At 47.1% G+C, this 19,415-nt stretch overlaps 1 protein-coding gene across 8 annotated transcripts in view; it reads left to right on the top strand.

Moving 5' to 3' along the window:
* Nucleotides 1-19,415, top strand: part of PAX7 (paired box 7) — an 86,677-nt gene that overhangs the window by 41,482 nt on the left and 25,780 nt on the right. For all 8 annotated transcript variants that reach the window (XM_085509729.1, XM_085509728.1, XM_085509730.1 and 5 more), the window contains 3 exons: nucleotides 419-618; nucleotides 11,022-11,187; nucleotides 11,765-11,964. In XM_085509729.1, the coding sequence (XP_085365855.1) occupies nucleotides 419-618; nucleotides 11,022-11,187; nucleotides 11,765-11,964 (566 nt within the window). The remainder of the gene's footprint in view (nucleotides 1-418; nucleotides 619-11,021; nucleotides 11,188-11,764; nucleotides 11,965-19,415) is intronic.

Genomic DNA, 19,415 nt, shown 5'->3' with positions numbered 1-19,415 from the left:
CAAAACACAAGAGGAAATCAGGCTGCAGAAGCCAAAGCATTGGATACTGAAAATCTTTTTGCTCTTATTTCAGTTTTTATGTATTTTAAACACAGTCCCTTCAAACCAAAAATGGAAATTACTTGAGGTAACATAAGTCAACAACTGAAATCTCTTTCCCTGTGACCACTGTGGGGTGTGAAGCATCCCTTTGTGCAAATGGTTCCCATTCTGATAGGCTGGCTTTTAACAGTACGGGGAACGATGATGAGAGACAACTGTGGTAGTGGTAGAAAGCTGGTAGATGTGTTGTATGTAGATAGAGAACTTGTTTTGATGGACGCCATCACTGTAGCACTGAGGCTGCTTTCCTGGTGTGCCCTATAGCTTTGTTCCCTATCTCTTGTTAAGCATCATTCCCCTCCTCTTGCCCACCCAGGAAACAGGCTGGATGAAGGCTCTGATGTTGAATCTGAACCAGACCTGCCTTTGAAGAGGAAGCAGCGCCGCAGCCGGACCACTTTCACTGCCGAGCAGCTGGAGGAGCTGGAGAAGGCCTTTGAGAGGACCCACTACCCAGACATCTACACCAGGGAGGAGCTGGCACAGAGAACCAAGCTCACCGAGGCCCGCGTTCAGGTAGGAACCAGAACCTTAGGATGAGTCTGGTGGCACAGCTTCTTGTTTCCCTCGGGTAGAGAGACAGCAGCGTTGGGGATGGAAGGTGGAGATTTGGATGGACCTCTTCTCTGGAGCCTCACACGTGAGAATCTGAGGCTAAAATCCAGTTGTGCACATGCCCTCATTCCCATGGGTTTGCAGCTATGCCATTTGGGTTTGGCTTCTTGCAGAGGTACCAGCTGCAGGATTTCCATCCAGGTTGGGATGAGGAGCCAAACCTTCCCCCTCTTGGCAAGGCTCTTAGCTCTCTGTTTGCTGTGCATGGAAATTCCTTGGAGGAAGCAGTGTGAGTGTGTTTGTATTTGGTGCTGGAGGAGAAATCGCACCATTGACCAACCTTGCCCAGGGGAGCAGATCATATTTTGCAAAGTTTGCAAGATCCGTGTGTGAATTTTCATCAAACTTTCTTTTTTTTTTTTTTTTTTTTCTTTCCCCAGAGAGCACAAAAAGGGTGGGGGGAGGGAAGAAGAAGGGAGGAGCAGGAAGGGAGGGTTTGGGGCCGGGGCACTCTGACATCTACACGATTAATAGCCCTTGTGGGAACTCCACACAGAGACCCTTATGTCTTCCAGATAAAGGCTGGGTCAGCAGTGTGTGCAAACACGCAGAGGGATCAGGAGTGTGAACAGATCGGGGGGTATAATAGGGTCCCTTGGGGAAAGGGAAGGGAAGGGGGAGGGAATGGGGATTGTGCTGGGTTAGAGAAGTGAAATGGAGACCCCAGCAGTCTGAGCTCCGCGCGGCCGTGCGATTGGGTTTCAGGCTGAGCACTGAGCTGTGTGCATGCAGCCAGAGCTGGGCAAGGAGGGAAAGAGCATTGCGGGCTTGTGGCAAGGACACGGCCTGTTAACCAGCCCCTCCAACACAGAACAGCCTTTTGTTTTTGTTCTGTGGTTCTCAGTGGGATGAGCTTGGTGTGATTGCCGCAAGCTTGCCCCATTTTGCCTGGATGGGGATGTTTGCCACCTGTGCACACCTGGGACATTAAGGGCTTTTTCCATCAGCATTGTGGCAGGTGCCTTCTTACCTCCTTCCATCTTCTGCTTCTAAGTACTATTCCTTGCATAGATTGATATGGGGTATTTTTTTAAGTGCATTATAAGGGAGAACAGAGTTTAGGGTGTATCTTTTAATGAAGCACGAGATATCTGCATTGCATGAACCGTGATGGAGAGGAAGGGGAAAGCCCCAAAAGTACCAGGGAGTGCAAAACCCAGCAGTAGACCTCACTGTGACAAGGCTGGGAGGCGAAAGCAGAGAAAGGGAAAGCTAAATAAATAAATAAGGGAAACCTTTCCCTTGTTTCAAGCTGTGATCTCTGAATCCCCCTACTTGCTCCCAGGCAGCTCGCGTGGAGGTTCCTGCCAGGGCTCTAGTAGCAGCTGTTCTCTGAGGCACATTCCTGATGGCTTTCTCATTCCGACATCCTGGCAGGCTCAGCTTCTTCCCACCACTTTTAAGCCTGCCGCCCCTTGTAAAATTTTCTGGATATCAGAGCAGATCTTTTACTGGCTCTCGGGACCTACAAACATTAGTCAATCAAGTTCTGGTGGGGGGAAGAAAAGCCACACACACACACATGCATCCAGCAGGGAAATCTCCTACCACCTTGCAGTCTTAGCCCTATTTGGGAAGAGGTTTTAAGGTTAAGAAATTGCACTTTGGGTTTGAGAGGGTTATAATGATGGTAGGATCAGGGGGTCTGGGTGTTAAGGGACAGACTTTGTCCTCAAGAGCATTTTGTGTTAACATGGGAGGAGGGTATATGAAAAGTACATTCAGAATAGGTGATTTTGGAGGTTCTTTCCAACCCTCTGTGAAACACAATTCTATAGCAGGGCTGTTGTCATGCTTTCTAACTTTAATGTATACAGGCACAACTTCTACATGGGATCCCATTGAGCTAACATACTTCTTTCTCTTCCTTTACCATATGAAAGATGAGCTTGCCCATCTCTCGCTCACTCTCTCTGATACCTGAGTGCTCCTGTAGTGTAATCTCCTCCACGTGAAAAGCTGATAGCTCTGTTAAACTTTATTGGCAGACCTTAGAGTCCGGCTGGTCATGCAGCTGTCCAGCTAAGTGGAAGTTTGACACGTTGACAGCTAATAAAATTCCCAAGCCGAACAACAAGAGGAGGTGAAGGGGGAGCGCTCCCAAGCTCCGGTTTCTCATCTGCTAGGATGATCATGGCAGGGTGAGCAGTGCTTTAGCGGGGTCAGCGCAGTGTCTGCATGGTTGGGATGTGGGATTCCAGCACTCAAGCTACAACACGCCATAGGGTCTGAGCCATTCAAAGGTTAATCCCAAATTTGGTGTAGACAGGGACAACACCGCTGTGGATTTCCGCTAGAGCAGGATTTCAGTTCCAGATTGGTGCCAAACGAGGCCACCAGTGGAAATTCCCACTGTGTTTTCATGCAAGGCGATGTCTTGACTCATGTGCCCACACTAATTGCCCAGCACTGAAGGAATTCCTGCCCATCTGCATGCTCCTGTTTCCACCCTACCAGCAAACAAGCTGCCGAATGCCAAAAGTTCATGGATTTTTAAAATTAAGCCCAACAGCTAAGCAATTCACTTAGTGAATTTAATGGAAGCTTTGGGTTTGATCTGCAGTGTATTTTGGGGTTTTACACTGGTTTTTTTTTTGCAATTACAGAACTGGCGATGACAATGTTTTACATGGAAGAAAAACCAAACCAACCTTAATGGGATTCTCTGATCATTTTGAAACTTTTCTCCCTGGTATTTCTAGAGAAGGGGCCATTTTCAGAACAGCCCTTTTTTCTCATAGGCTCAGCTTTGTCAGTACAGCATTTTTCAATGGGAGAATAGTTTTGTCAGAAATCCTTACGCAGGTGTGGAAATGACTTCTCAAGGTGACAGTGCCCAAAGAGACAGCGGGTACATCAGTCATGGCTCTGCAGAGTTGAACCTAATCCCTCTTGTAGATGATCCCATTTGTTGGGTCTGTTTGCCCAAATGCCTTGTGCTTTTAAAGCAAGTTATAAACAAATAGTGGTGCTTATTTCACTTTGGTGTTTGAACAACATCAACAGAAAGAGTACATGTCCCCTGATCAGCCCTGCAATCCAAAGCCATTTAGAAGTTTGTATGTTGGAAATGGAGACCTTGGTGCATAGGTTCCCACACAAACAGCCCCTTTCCCTTTGCCCTGGTGCTATGGTGAGTAAGACATGATGGGTTCCAAAGAATGATCTCAAAATCCTTTCCCAGAAACCCACCAAAATCATTATCCCACCTACCTCCCCCCCAAAAAAAAAATGGTTTTACTTCTCAGCATCACCTCCGAGTGATTCAGATGGCGATACCACAGCAGCTGGGGACAAGCACGTGTGCCACAAGCTCTGTTCATAGAATGAGAGAGTCATAGAATCATAGTTTGAGTTAGATGGAACTCTTGAGGATGTCAGATCCAACCCCCCTGCAATGGACAGGGACACCCACAGCTCCTTCAGTGCTCAGAGCCCCATGCAGCCTGACGCTGTGTGTCTCCAATGATGGGGTACCACCACCTCTCTGGGTAACCTGTGCCAGTGCACGGAATTAAATCAGGAGGGGTGGATTTGTTGTGATGTTGATGTTTGTTGTTAATCCCCAGGAAATTCCATGCACTGAGAAACAGTTATTACAATAACAAAATTAAACTAGAGAGCAGGAGTCGCAACCCAATGCTTTATTGATCATTTCTATGATGGATCCCATTGTGATTTCAGCCTGGGAGTAAATGGATGTTTCATTTAATAAAAAGGCTCAGAGCAATTCTGTTTCTGAAACCTTGGTGCATTTCTAGGCTACTCACATCATCTGTATTTTATGACACACTTTCAAACGGTAGTAAACAAACAGCCATACTCCAGATCGTGCTGCGACGGCTCCGGCATGCCAAATGGAGCACCAGAAAGAAAATTCCATTTCATTTTGCTCAAGATTTTGCACAAAGCAGTTCTGTTCTCAGGGTTGGAGGAGCTGCAAACTACCAAACCCTTGTTTTTGTAGCAGCTTTCTGCAGTCTGTTTTCCAGGTTACACAGAGAGCTGTGGGTGCCCCATCCTTGGAGGTGCACAAGGTTCAGGTTGGATGGAGTCCTGGGTAGTGTGAGCTGGTGGGGAGCACCCAGCCCATGGCAGGTGGTTGGAACTGGATGGGCTTTAAGGTCCCATCTGACCCAACCATTCTGTGGTTCTGTGATTTCCCAACAACTTCTCAGATCTCTCTGCTCTGTGCTAGAGGGATGCTCTCACACCAGCTGTGGTCAGAGGTCCGTGCTTTGCTTTCTGAAGGCAGAGGTGATGGATGGAGGGATGGGGTGGTGACAGGCAGCTCTCCCAGCTCTGGGCATGAGCTGGAGTCGTGCAAAACGGTGGGAGCCTGATGCTGTTTGCCTGCTGTTTTGCTTCCCAAACCCTTTGAGATGTGTCCAAACAGGCTCTTTTGAAGCAATCCTCCATCCTTAAAGGTCAGCTGAGAATGTTTTCTTTCTTCCTGAGGGTCTCACTCATTTACACTTCTTGAAGAGAGCTGCGAGGGGGTTATGACACAACAGCTGCCCCGTGGTTTTGGCATTGGTGCAGTGCTGCAGAGCTGGGAGCTGGGGCTCTCCTTGGCAGAGCTGAGCTTGGCACGCTTATTTTCCACGGCACTGGGCCAGCCATGCCCTCGCACACCGGAGCATCCAGCTGGGCAGAGAGCAGCCCCTGGCACTGTGCAGTCAGGCCGTGAGAACCACAGTGGTGCCTGGGCATGGTAAGGGACAGCAGCACAGTGCCAAGCTCCCAGCAAGGTCAAAGCGAGGGCAGTACGCTGATCCAGCTTGAATAAGGGACTTTGCAAGGCAAAGCCAGCAAGGCTGGATGCAGCTGAGGTGCAGAGTGGGGTCTGGATGCTCGCTGCCTCATGCTGCAGAGGGATGCTGCTAACCACATTGGGTGGTTATGATCTCTTAGCATCTCTTCCCACTCACTTAGGGGACCAGTGCTTGATGTCCCAGCATTGCTGCTCCTCTTTCACATCTCCTCATCCAGAATTAAGAAACAGAAAAGCACTTAAATAAGACTAACCAGGAGCACGCTTATCCCAGCTAATATTCTCCAAAGAAGCCCTCAATCTTATCACAAATAAAAAGACAAATGGTAAAGTAGATTTTCAGAGATCCAAACCGCATTGGCAGGTCTTTTTCCACCTAAATTTTGCAAAAGCAAGAGGTGAGCACTTGAAATTGCAAGCACGTCCCCTGCCTGTATCTAAGGGTTTGCTTAGAAAACCATCAGCACTTTTGGTATTCGTAGTAGAATTATAGTAAGCAGCACCCTTGGAAATAGAAATGTCCCACTGATGAGGGACAAAGTCCCAGCTGTGTAAGCCTGAGGGCATCTTGCTGGAGAGAGTCAGCACTATTTCATTAAGTATGAAATTTACTGGAGATGAAGATGATAAACCTAATCCCATAGTCCTTCTAGCAAAACATGGCTGGGGATCAACAGGAATGACTGCAAGCTTGAGGACGAGCAGCACCATTTGGCAGTAGCTCGTTTTGCGCTGCGTTCCTTGGTCTGCTTTGCTTGTGAGCTGAACAAGGGATTGCCTCAACAATGTGGCAAAGATTTGCTTTTCTTACAAAGGAAAGAGGGCCCAGAGGCCAAAGCAATGAACTGGGTCCCAGTTCCTCAGATGAGACCGTCGTGTGGAATGCCGTGCGTTAAATGGGAGCGGGTGCAGTCGCACTGATTTATAGCAGCGCAGTGTCTGTCCCATTGTGTGAAAAACAAACAGGGCCTCCGAGTTTTGTGAGAAGAACCTTTATCACCAAATTTCCAGCCCAAGGAAAGTGGGCCAAAATGGTTCTGGCTTTGAAACTATGTGGTGAAGCTGTTTTGGTGAGGAGGGTTGGGTTTGGAGATGTGAAGCCATAATCAAACATCTTACTGCCAAAGATGGTTGGTTTAGTCAACAGTGGTTTGCAAAATAATAATAATAATAATAATAAGCCCACATACCAGAAATGGTTCAGACTCTTCAGAAGAATGTTACAAATAGCCAGCACCTTCAGGAGCAGGGAAGTGCCAGGAGAAATATAGGATAAATTCATTGGATAATCTCATTTGTGAGGAATCATTTGTTCTGCTCCGCTAACCTTGTCTTAACTGTATCACCCACCAGTGACAGAGGTTCAGCATTGTGGGCACTGAACCAAAGTGTCACTAGGTACAGCTGGGTCCCTGCATGCATGGATAAAACCTGTGTGCCTAAAATCTGTGCCTTGTTGTGGGCTTAAATCCCCTCTGTTCTGTAAGGAATTATCTCAGCTGCCTCAATGATGCTCTTGCATTCCTAATGCTTAGGACTGGTGTGGACCAGGACAGGCAATGTCCTGGTTTGGAGGAGAACCCAATCTGCAAAGCCTCCATGCAACCTGCAGAGGGATCTCATCTGATTTTGGTGGAATTTGGGTGCCTGGGTTGTGAGATTCTTTGCCACCAGGTTTCTGCAACACTTGCTGCATCTCTTCCATCCTTCTGCAGAGCAAGGACACGCCTTGGCTTTTCCATCCCTGTTTCCATTTATGAGCTCATTTATCCCATCCATCTTTCTCCAACATCAAGTCCTGATTAGGACGAGCAGGAAAACAACAGGCTTTCTTTCCCACAGGAGGCTCTTTTTGACCTTCCTTTCCTCTCCTTGTCTGACAAATTGTGGGAGCTGACCCATATCTCAGCGGCTGCGGGGATAATTCAGTCCAGCCCCATCCTGGCAGGCAGCTGTCTCTGCAACCCTTCCCTGCTATTCTCTGCTTGAGAACAAGTGACTGGGACATCTCAGTGAGGGCTGGGTCCAAGCATTCGGGTTAAATAAGAACCAGTGCTAACCTTTGCCCCAAACCCAGGCTGGTGGGGAGGATGGGCTCTTCCAAAATCAGCTGACAGTGAGGGATTGAAGAGGTTTCTTAGCTTCTCTGTGCCTCCCTTTGCCATCTGTGTAAGGGATGCTGGAAGAGATACTCTGCAATTAAGAGGTGTGATCGCAGGTCTCAGAGCAGCATCCTTGTTTGCTGTGCAAGTGTAGCCCATGGTGCAATGCTCTTGTCACAGAGTTCTCATCAGATGTAAGGAAGAAGCTTCTTATGCTAAGGGCATCAAGGCACTGCACAGGTTGCTCAGAGAGGTGTGCACACAGCCAAGGTCAGGCTGGAGGGTTTCACTGATAGGGCTGTGGGTGTCCCTGCTTATTTCAGTGCATTTGTCCCAGCACAAAACTTTACCCATGCAGTTTTGCTCGAGCAGCTCCAAAACTTCTTCCTCTTCCTCAGCTCCTTCCCACCAGTCTGCTTTCAGCAGCCTTAGCCTTCACCCTGGGCTTACCATGGTGTAACAGGATCCTCTGGCAGGGGGAATCTTTAGTGGCTGATAAAACCTTAACTGTTGTGCAATGAAAGCAGGTTCCCTTTGAAGTGCGCCTCGCGTTACAGTTAGATGCTCTAGCCTCTGTATTTTAACTACCAATAAAATGATTTATAAGCATAAAGGCCTGAGCCACCTTTAAGGCGGGGGAAGGGAAAGAATTGCTAACGTCATTAGCTGGAATGTATCTGCCTTTTTTCTGGGGGTTATAAATAAGGGGCAGAATCAACCTGTTTGGGCCATGAAATGTCCCTTCCTCTGCATGGGAAGATAAATCCTATCAATTCCTTTGTGGAAGGTTTCGGTGTATTTGTGGCTGGAGAATCCAGGCTCTACTGAGAAGCACTGCACTTCAGCGTGTAGTTATGAATCTCATTTGCTTGCATGCGTGTTTACTATCATTATTCTTTATTATTTGCTGCGACGCTCCATCTGAGACAGAGCTCTCACCTTGTTGGGAATACCACATAGTGGGAGTTAATTATGGCCCCTACCTTAGGTGGTTTCAGGGAGCTGAAATGAACGAAAATGTCAGAAAAATGGGCTGATGGTTGGACTAAATTATCTTAGTAGTCTTTCCAGCCTAAATGGTTCTATGATTCTATGTAAAGATGGGGTTTATCTTCACTTTATAAATGATGACCTGATGCATAAGGACCAACATTTCTTGAATGTTTCTACTGATTTCAAATTGGAAAGGCAAAGCTTGTCCAAGGTCACGGGAGGAGCTTGTAGCATAATTAGGAACCAAATTTTTCTCTAGTTATAGTCCAAAGCCATGAAAATAGCTTTCCTTCCTTCCCAAGCCCACATGTACTGTAAGCTGAAGGGCATCCCAAGGGTGACCCCTGGAAAGGCCTTTCTGGCCCATGTGTTGTAAAAATATCTGGTCAGTCGTCTCTCTTCAGAATAAAATAAAATAAATCTGAAATAAATAAGAAGTAAATCAACTACACACCCTTTGCTTTGGAGAAGCATACTAATAGAAGCTGTACACACTTTTGCATTTTAACCTCGTCTGAATAAGTGCACAGACAGCATTAACTTCATGTGATGTAATGGAACATGATCCAAATCTGCTCAAAGTTTTGACATTCCTGGACTACACTGAGGGTGGTGAGGCACTGAAGTTGCTCAGAGAGGTGGTGAGGACACCCAAGTCAGGCTTGAGATGCTCTGAGCACTGATGGAGCTGTGGTTATCCCTGCTCAGTGTAACAGAGTTGGACCAGATGGCTTTGAGGGTCCCTTCCAATTCCAATGGTCTTAAATGTGGAAGAGGAGAGGAGGAGCCAAGCTACGTATCCTTAAGGAGCAGGAATTAACACATACCTGTGTGTGAGAGAAAAGGGCAGGACCATCCACTTCTAATGACCATGCAAACAAAAGGTTATTTATTTCTGCAGCTCACTGCTCTTAGAAACTGTGTCATGGGTTGGACCGGATAAAAAGAACTCGAAAGCGCTACAGGCCTTGATGCTCATTCATTTCTCTCTCCTTAACTCTGTCCTAGATTTTGCTAGCGACTTCTGGTGCCAAAAATGAACACAGAGATTCCGACCTGCATGGGCTCTGTGGATCAATGCAGATCGGATGTGAGCTGACCTATTTCTGTCACGCTTTTGGAAGGTGTTGGGAGGTTACGCCGCTCCAGGCAGCGCAGTAGGGACAGGTCTGTAAAGAGGCACGTTGGGTGCCAAGGACCTGACATCAGCACTGCATACATTTCAGAGAGCTGCTCCAAAGAGGGAAGGGAGCATTGGACTCAGATTCCATTATATTTAGGGAAGAGAGTTTTGTTTTGGTTCACAAGACGTGGGGACAGTTTGGATGGCAGTGCCTCAGCCCCCTTGTAACCCCAGCTTCTGACCTCACGTTGAGCAGCTTGGAAGCCTGATGGAGGATATTTTTTCCCTTGAATGCTTTACACTCTTGATTTTTGCTTCATTTTTTCATGTTGCTGTGAAATTTAATCGTGTTTCCTAGCCCTTTAGGCCTCACAAAGTCCAGCAGCTGCATTCTCATCTGGCTTGAAAGCTTATCCGCATACTTCTGAACCCCAAACAGGGATCGGTCCTGAGAGCCTCTCTGATTAAATAAAGTAAACCAAGCCCAAGAGACAGCCTGAGAAGCACTTCTCACTCTCCAGAAGGGAGATTGCCCATGATAAAACACATCACTGCAGGCATGAATTTAGAAAAACCTCCCCTTGTGTCTTACAGGTAAACTAGTGCTGTAGGAAACACGAGCCCAGATTTGCACATGCATTAATACTGCGTCTGTTTTAATGCACAGAGATTTAAATTGGCTGCAGTACAATGCTTGAGCACACTGCAGTGCCTCTTGCAAGGAGAGCATGTCTTAGCATACAGACAACAGTGATTTGCTGCAGTACAGAGGAGCTAAGAAAACCTTGTATTCCCTCCGGTCTGGTTGTATCTATTTAGCTTGTCTAACATAGAAACCATGATGCTAATCTGTCTGTTTATCCCTCCTAACAGTGCAGCCGTGTTGCTATTATGGTACTTAATCCTTCAGCATAATTCACATAGTTGTCAGATAACGAGGCAGAATGGCCAGGTGGTAGCAATGCATCTATTTGGTATGGACTGTCTCGGAATACACAAGCTGAATTATTCCTCTTTTTCTCACCCTACTGCTGATAGAACCCTCCCGTGCTCTTAATGATATCTTTCACAATATTAAATGCATGTATCTTTACCCAGGAGACAGGGCAGTGGTAGTGCTGTAATTGGAGAGAAAGGAGACTAAGGAATGGGGACAAATACCCTGAAAGTCAATGCCAGGGCACAACTTCAACCTATCTTTGGCCAGTGCTGTATCTTAGGACAGGTTGCCATTGGATGTGTTATTAAGATATCATCCAACTTGAGTTTATTTTCAACCAGTCACACCTACTCTTTTCTATCCCCATCCCAGGTGTGGTTCAGCAACCGACGAGCAAGATGGCGCAAGCAGGCGGGTGCAAACCAACTCGCAGCATTCAACCATCTGCTGCCAGGGGGCTTCCCACCCACAGGAATGCCAACTCTGCCCCCGTACCAGCTGCCAGACTCCACCTACCCAACCACCACCATTTCCCAAGGTAAGCACTCGTTTACCCACCTTGTTCCTCTCTTCTTGTCCTACATCACCACGTTGGCCATCCCTTCTATGCATTGCCCTACATCATCCCATTGGCCATCCCTTCTCTGCATTGCCCTACATCATCCCATTGGCCATCCCTTCTCTATATTGCCCTACATCACCCTGTTGGCCATTCCTTCTCTGCTTTGCTCTACAACATCCCATCAGTCGTTTCTGATTTGTGACAGAACTTAGACCTTTGTAATGGGTGGATGGTTTTCCTTCATTGTGAAGGCCAGCTTTTGGCTCACATCAATGGAAAGTCCTTTCTCCTCCGGAGAGCAGGTGGATCCTCTCTGCTCACTGTCTCATGGTCCTTTCTGCTACACCAATGTGTCTCACATCTGTTTAACTCAGCTTTGAGGTGAAGATTCCATCAGTCCAAAGCAAACAACATGGGCCAAGCTGGATGTGGCCCCGGGCAACCTGGCCTAGTAGGTGGCAACCCTGCCCACAGCAGGGGGTTGGAACCAGATGGGTTTTAGGGTCCCTTCCAACCCAAACCATCCTGTGATTTTATCACCACCTCTTTGCAGATGGAGGCAGCACCGTGCACAGACCCCAGCCCCTGCCACCATCCACAATGCACCAGGGAGGGCTCGCTGCCGCTGCTGCAGCTGACTCCAGCTCTGCCTATGGGGCCCGACACAGCTTCTCCAGCTACTCAGACAGCTTCATGAATGCTGCAGCTCCTGCCAACCACATGAATCCTGTTAGCAATGGCCTCTCTCCACAGGTATGTGACCCGCTTCCATTCTTTTTCTTTGGTTGAGAGCATTTGGCTGGTCCAGATCCTCTGAGAGCAGGGCAGGCTTCAGGCTATCACAATGAATTAGAGTTAACAAGGGAGTTATTGTTATTGTCGTGAGTTCTTGGAGGCAGCCTAGTTAAAGCAATTAGTTAATTTGTTTATCGGCAGTATCTCAATCCTGAGCCCATCACTGTACTGCCAGAGCATTTGCATCCTGTAGGTTACCACATTCAGGGCATCTCACTGCAGTTGTCAGGACCTAGAGCATTGGTGCTTGTCTTCTTAGTGCTCCAGAAGGATTTCTAGGGCAGAAATTACTTTACTCGGTTACTTTTTACCCTGCCCAAGGTCCAAGCAGAGCCCTGCCTTGTCCCAGCTGCCTTGCAAAGGTTATCACCTGGCTCTGTCCTATTTCTTCCAATGGCATGCATGGCATTGCACGCTGTGTGTAGCAGAGAAACGAGCCTCAGCAATGTGGAGGTTATGTCCTCCATCAGCAGCAAGTCCGGAGCAAACAGAAAGGCTTGTGCTGTGTGTGTGTGTCACAGGATGAGGCTTATGTTCTTGGCCTAGAAGTGAATGGAGATGCCAGGATTTGCACCAGCTGAGAATGCACCCCCTACTTAATCCATCTCTATCACCATTATGAGATAAAAATCCTAATTTTTTGTCACCTTGTTAGGCAGAGCTCAACACAATCTGTTTTCCAGATCCATGTTTCCTTTTAAGTGCAGTAAAGCACATACCGTATGCTGAGCATCAACAGCAATGACTTGTACTTATGCAGTGCCTGCTGTCCTGTCCTGGGGTGGGTGCCAAATGTCTTTCACTTTTGCTCTCAATCAGTTGTGAGATATGGAGGCTCATGAAGTGCCCTGCAGTCATCGTTTCAGTTTGGCCAGTATCACCATTTAGGACAGGAAGCACAAAATAATCTGATACTACTGGGATAAATTAGGTAGGCATCTGAAATGAAAAGGCTACAACTGTTTTAGAGAGGGGTCCAGTAAACAGGGACATCGCAGAGGTAGATAGATTTTAAGGTCCAATAACTTGTGAACTCTCGAGTGTGAAAACAAACATAGAGTGTCAATGGAAAGAGGGAAATCTTGCAGCTCCTCTGAAACAGTATAAAAATCCCACTTCTATCTTTGGATGGTCGTAAGATAGAAAATGTAGAAGTGTGACTGGTATGGGGCTGAATATTGCCACAAACAGTGTAATTTTGTGGGGCAAATAAGGAGACATCTTTCTGACAATGGGTTTCTAATAGCACTAGGCTTGGGAGATGAGCATACAATATGGGATTCTAAGGCAGGTTAGCTAGTTGAGGGCACATGATTAATTCCTATTATCACAAGTGCAATTTAGCACCAAGGAATAAGTTGGGGGGTGAGATCCACGTGATAATCTGCACAAGCACCAGACGTATGCAAGTCCAACATGCAATTTCCATTTCTGTACCTTCAGCATCTACTTACTAGTCCTCCTCTCTCAATCAGAGGCTCATGGAAATGACCATACCAATGCTTTTTCTGTGCTTATCCCTATCCCAAATTACCCTGCCCCCAGGCTCAGGGTAGGGGAAGATAGAGGCCTGAGCCAATAAGCCCTTTGTATGGGAAAGAGAGGATACATTATCTTGCAGTCCTGAAGAAAAGAGAGCTTTGCACCCCCAAGAAGGGGAGATTCCCATTTTCCTAATGCTTCTAATCATGTGAGGGCCAAGATATCAGCATTTAAATTCTTCTATTTCCTTTGTGCCTGGTAAGGACTAACCCAGGTTATTTTATGACTGCTTTCTATTTACTTATCTTGCCAACTCACTGCTTTCCTAAGCTCTTTGCTGTTCCTAGTGGAGGGATGTGAGAAATGCTCTTACCCTCCTCAAAAAGAGCTGTTAGAAATGTCCTCTTTTACGTGGTGAGGTGTGCAAATAGGGGATAGAGGATGCTCTGCAACTTATATGTGCACATTTCATCCATTCACCTGAATTACAGGTCAAACCTCAATGCTCCCATCCTCCTGTGCTGCTCTCTGTGATATCTCCGGGGCTAAATGCCAACTGCAGGAAAGGAGGGAATTCACGAGGTAAAAAAAACAACCAAGCAGAAAACTTAAAATGATGGCAGTTTGTCTGGGCTGCAAACAGACAGTTCTCTGGTTTCATCCCTCAGCAGCAGCAGGAGGGAGATTTCTTTGCAGTTTAGACAAGGCGGTGGGGGATGCCAGCTCAGAGCTCCCAGCATTTGCTCAGCACGCTATCCAGTTACCCTGGGATTGGGTGTCCCAGCCAGAATCCACCAGACAGGCTCGGTGCTGGCAGCTGAAATTCAAGAGGAGAAGCATGGCATTTCCATTCCCACAACAGAGAAAAGGGGATTACATTTGGCCTCAGCAGGCTTGGTCCCCCCACGCTCAGTCCTCCCCTCTTGACACAAAGGACAGACGTTGCTGAGTTTTACCCAGACTTCACATGGGAAATGGCCACATTTCTTGCTTGTTTTCCAGCCTTTTTGCCTTGTTCCTGCTCTGCTCCTGGTTCTGTATGGAGCTTCCCAGCCAGGACATCCAGTTGACCCAGTTTAGAGGCCATTGTGCCTCTATTCCAGACCTCAGTAGTTTGGTCTCCAGCTCCCTTATCCTATGGTGATAGTTGAGGGACATGGTTTAACTCATCATGGTAGCGATGAGTTGATGGTTGGATTACATGACCTTGGGTGTCAGCAGTCATGGATTGTCAGAAAGCTGCTCTGGACAGTGGAGAACATCACAGTGAAGTCCCCATCTCCTCAAGGTATTTCGTAAATACCTTTTAAACACTTTCAACTCACTTTCATCCCACAGATAAATGATTTCCCATTTGTCTGGGAACACCTATCAACCGATATTATTACAATGCCAGATACCAGGGCATCTTTAGCCATGTCCTGCTTCACATTTTGCATCCATCTGTGCTGAAGTTCTGACCTTTGCTATCTGAGAATCATCTCTCTCTGTGGCTGATGTTAGGTTCATCACAAGGTTCATCACAATCATTGTAATGGTAGACACTGCATGAACCTGGTTAAGTCCAGGTAAACATTTCTCTGATGGTCTTTCAGGATGGTTTTTGAGGGGTGTGGTTGGACTACATGATCTTAGTGGTCTTTTCCAACGTTCTGCGATTCTGTGAAGTGTGGGAAGTGGGAGGAAATTGAGTTGATGACTACCTTACAAGTCAATGTAGAGAGAAAATTAAAGACTGTGTCTGAATGAGCCTTTGTGATGATGGGAGATTCCCTGGGTACCCTTCAAATAGCAAAGAATTAGTGTATTGTGTTGTATTCTGAGCTGCTTTCCTTCTAGCACATCTTTTCTGCCTCTTAGAATGTCTTCATGTCTTCAGGATTTTTCTGTTTACTGCTTTACCTCCTCAAATCTCTGCTTCCAGAAGGCTATGGCTCCAGGCCTGTATTTCAGACGTATCTCATCCTCCACTGTGGCATGTTGGGGTCTTGTGAGGTATTGCCCAAAGGCAAAAGATGGTTGGTTTATTGCAAATGGCTGCTGTCTATCTGGAGAATGTATTAAGGCAGAGTTAAGAGCCAGGAGCTCCCTGTGCTTCCATCACATGTTATTTCTGAGAGCTTTGAATCTTTCAGCAAACCCACAGGATCACCCAGCGATTAAGACAGCTCCAGAAATACTAAGAGCCAAGAGAAACTTGTTCATCATCTCATATTTGTTGCTTTAATTTTCGGAGGGCTTTCAGTGGCTTTTTTTTTGCTCCATGAGCAGGTTCATTCCCAGTGTAACAGCTGTAGAGCCAACACAGTCAGTGTGTCTATGGCTGGAAACCAAAGATTTCCAACCAAATTTTGCAATCAGGTTTTACAACTTCAGGTTTATCACCACTCCTGGAGGGAGCCTCGAAGCCACAAAGTCAGGTTCTGACCACACGTTTTCACTCTAAACTCAGAGCTCTCCTTAGTCTACCCAAGCGTTGTATTTCTCGACACCATCCCAGCTCTTCCCACTGCCCAGGGTAATGTTTTCCTCAGCCCCGCTGGGGTGGGATTAGAGATGATCTGAATGTGAGAAGAGCCAGCTGCAGCCTTATTTTTTTGGAGGGGGGTGAGGGGGAACCTGGCAATAGGGAAGGACACGATGTTAGCTGGCGAGAGCAGAGCAGGCATCGCGGTGTCTGGCTCCTTCCTGCAGTGATATGGATCCTTTCTGTCTGGTTCTTCTATTTCTTTTTTTTCCTTCTTCTTCCCATTTTTCTTTTTTTTTTTTTTTTTTTTTTTTAGTTGGAGACACTGTGCCTTATAATAAGCATTCAAAATGAGTCTTGCTGGGCCAGGAGAAGGGGAGGGGAAGAAAGAGGGGGAGGAGAGGGTGAGATCTGGGGGGGACAAAGAGGGGGGGGAGAGAAGGGGGGAAAGGGAGGAGGGGGTTTAAATAGCAAAGAATTAGGAAAAAAAAAATCTGATGCAAATCACTAGTAGAGAGAAAATTATGTGCAATTACCCAAGCGATACTGGGCAGCCGTGCCCACCCCAACCAACAAGATCTCATTAACAAGCAGAAAATAAGATTGAAATGGTGTGTAAAAGAGCTGAAAAATGAATTTGAATGCTGCATTTGTCCACAATTACCCCCTCGTTCACACATATTTTATTGCAATTTTTTTATTATTCTTAATCTTTCCATCCCTCAAAGCAGATTGGGAACATCCTGGCATTACAGTTGCTGAGGGAGGAAGCATTAAGGATTCCCCGTTTCCCTGAAAGCAGACCCTTCTCTCGCTCGAATTTTAAAGGGTTGGTTTTGGAAGGATAAGGATTCATTTCCCCAGCTTATCTTGGTGTAGGAACATGTTCTTCTCGTATTCTTTAACCTCTGTCGCTCTTGGGTGCCACCCCACACGAGGGCTTTTTCCTTTCCTCCTGGTTTCCTCCACCTTCCTTTCCCATTCCCTTTCTCCATTCCGTGTTTCCATTCCATTCCTTTCCCAGTCTCTTTCCCTCTTTCCTACCCCTCCTTTTCCATTCCATTTTCCCCCCACGTTTAGCTCTGCTCCCCATACAATACCTCTTCCACATTCCCCATCTCTCTAGAGTGCTCTGAATCTCTACAATGAACTTCTCCCCATTCCAAAGGTGACCGCCATCCCTCTTTTGCACCCCAACCTCTCCTTACACCCTATTTCTTCCTCACAGAGTGATTTTCCTCCTTACAGCAGACTATAAACGGGATTTTAGGAGGAACACATGCTCAAACCCACATCTTTTTCCACCAGGGAGAGCCTGTTGAGACCGCGTTGGTGCTTTCCCTTACACGGTGCCAAATGCAGCTCCATCTCTCACAACACTTAATGCATGTGTCCCAGGGAAGCTGGTGCTTTCTCCACTAAAGTTTCATTATTTATTTAATTTTTTCCCCTCCCCTGTTTAACCAAACAGAGCCCATCTGCTCTTGTCAATTAGATGCCTCTGCTCCAAACAGCGGCAAAAGGGGAGAATGGAACAATTTTCTCATGTGAAAATAGAGACGTGTATACATATATATATATATATACATTTTTTTTGCCTGATTCTTATTGATGTTACTCCTGCAAGCACAGAAACAGGGTCCAAAATTCTTTCTGTCCATCTTCCCTGTGCAGTAAAACCGTCTTCCCTCACTCTTTACACCTATTAGGCTCATAACTGGGGCTGAACTAACCACGGTCCCTCAATTTTCTCCTATGCTTGCAAAGAAAGTGTACTCTTAGCCCCTGCTCAGGGTGTGAGGTGAGGTTGGTTGTGCTCTGTGTGGATTGCTGAGATATTACTGGATGAGAAAGGCTGCTTTTGGAGCAAACTGCTGCTTCCTGAGACTTGGGATTTTAAGAGGAGCCTCAGTAAGACCAGGATTGGACTGAATGATGTGTCAGAGATAGACAAAATGGGGAGAAAGGGGGATAAAGAGAAAATAGGAGAAGAAATATAAAGGAAAAAAAGCCATGAGACAAATGAGAGGAGGAATAAACACAGGGAGGTGTGAAGGTGAAACAGACCGGGAGAATAAAAATGCAGGATTTTCCCCACTTTTAATAAATAAGGGAACTCAAGACAAGGCAGGCAGGGCAGATAAAGAAAAGGAGAGATGAGCAGTTAATACAGCATCCAGCCTGGTAACGAGCAGGTCAGAGTGACCTCTGGCATTCAGAGGCAAGAGCTTGGCTGCTGCCAACGGAACCAATGGGAAACAGCAGGGAAAGGCAGCAGTGGGATACAGGATGCAAAACAGAGGGGAGGCTTAAAAGGGAGGGATGCAACAAAAGGAATAATTAGGACTCAGAGGCAGGACTCACAGCCTTGCACGCCTGCCTGCACGAGGGCATTGATATCCGTGTGTGCACACCAGTGTGTGTGCCCGTGCATCGTGTGTGCCTGTTAAAACCTGCTGATGGGGGAACAGCTGTGCTCCAGCTGTGCCCTGGCTGTGAAAAGCCATCTGTGATAGGAAAAACCTACAGCAGTGGGTCAGGCACGAAGCCCAACATGCACCCTCTTTTTTTCCATGAACAGGGATTGTGGAAAGTATATTGAATTCAGGGGGTGTGGGAGAACTGTAGAGCTATGAGGAGGTGGAACAGGTTGTGGGTCCATGACCTCCAGCTTTCCTAACCGTAATGGGTGTGCTTTGAAAGGGAAACCCATACTTGCTCCTATCCCAAAGGCAATAAGCTGCTGGGACTGCTGACAGCACATGGATGCAGGTTGCAAATGGGACATCCAGAGACTGGGAGGGCTGAGGGGTCCCTAGGGATGCATCCCCATCCCCAGAGTGTCCTCTGGGGCTGCTGAGATGAGCCATGCACATTGCACCCTGAAGTATCAGGAGGAGCTCATGGAGGAGATATGCACTAAAGGGATGCTGCATCAGTCTTTAGTGTGAGAAGAGAATTTGGGCATTGTGTCAGCTTACTGGTTCCTGATGCACTGTGCGTGGAGAGGGAGCAGTGTATTGCTGTGGTTGAGCAGGATGGGGCTATAGGGTTGTGCTTCTATAGTGTGTGGGAGGCACAGAGGCTGGGAGTTACCCTATGGGGTACTACTGGGTTCTAGGGTGCATGCCACCAAGGGGTCTCCTCCTTGCAAAGGCGAAGGGGAGATGCTTGGGTGCTGCTGCCTGCCTCCCCCAGACAGATCCACTTACAGCGGGGGCTGGAGATCAGAAATCCTAGCAGGGTCTGGGGTGGGCGAGTGGGGAATTGATCAAAGGTGTGGAGGGTCTTAGCTCGCCGCGGTAAGCTGGAGTCAGCCCTTAAGCCTATCCAGTTTGGAGATGAGGGGGATCTTATTTCAGAGAATAAGTACCTGAAAGGGGATCGTGAGCAATGCGGGAGAACTGTGGGGAGCTGCTTGTTGGAAGAATAGGAAAACTTTTTGGGAAGGATGCTGGGA

The sequence above is a fragment of the Coturnix japonica genome, chromosome 9 (genome assembly GCF_054131305.1).
Source record: "Coturnix japonica strain WE chromosome 9, WE-NBRP24, whole genome shotgun sequence".
Classification (NCBI taxonomy): domain Eukaryota; kingdom Metazoa; phylum Chordata; class Aves; order Galliformes; family Phasianidae; genus Coturnix; species Coturnix japonica.
The sequence above is the reverse complement of the archived record's forward strand: the minus strand, read 5'-3'. Positions and strand labels throughout refer to the sequence as shown.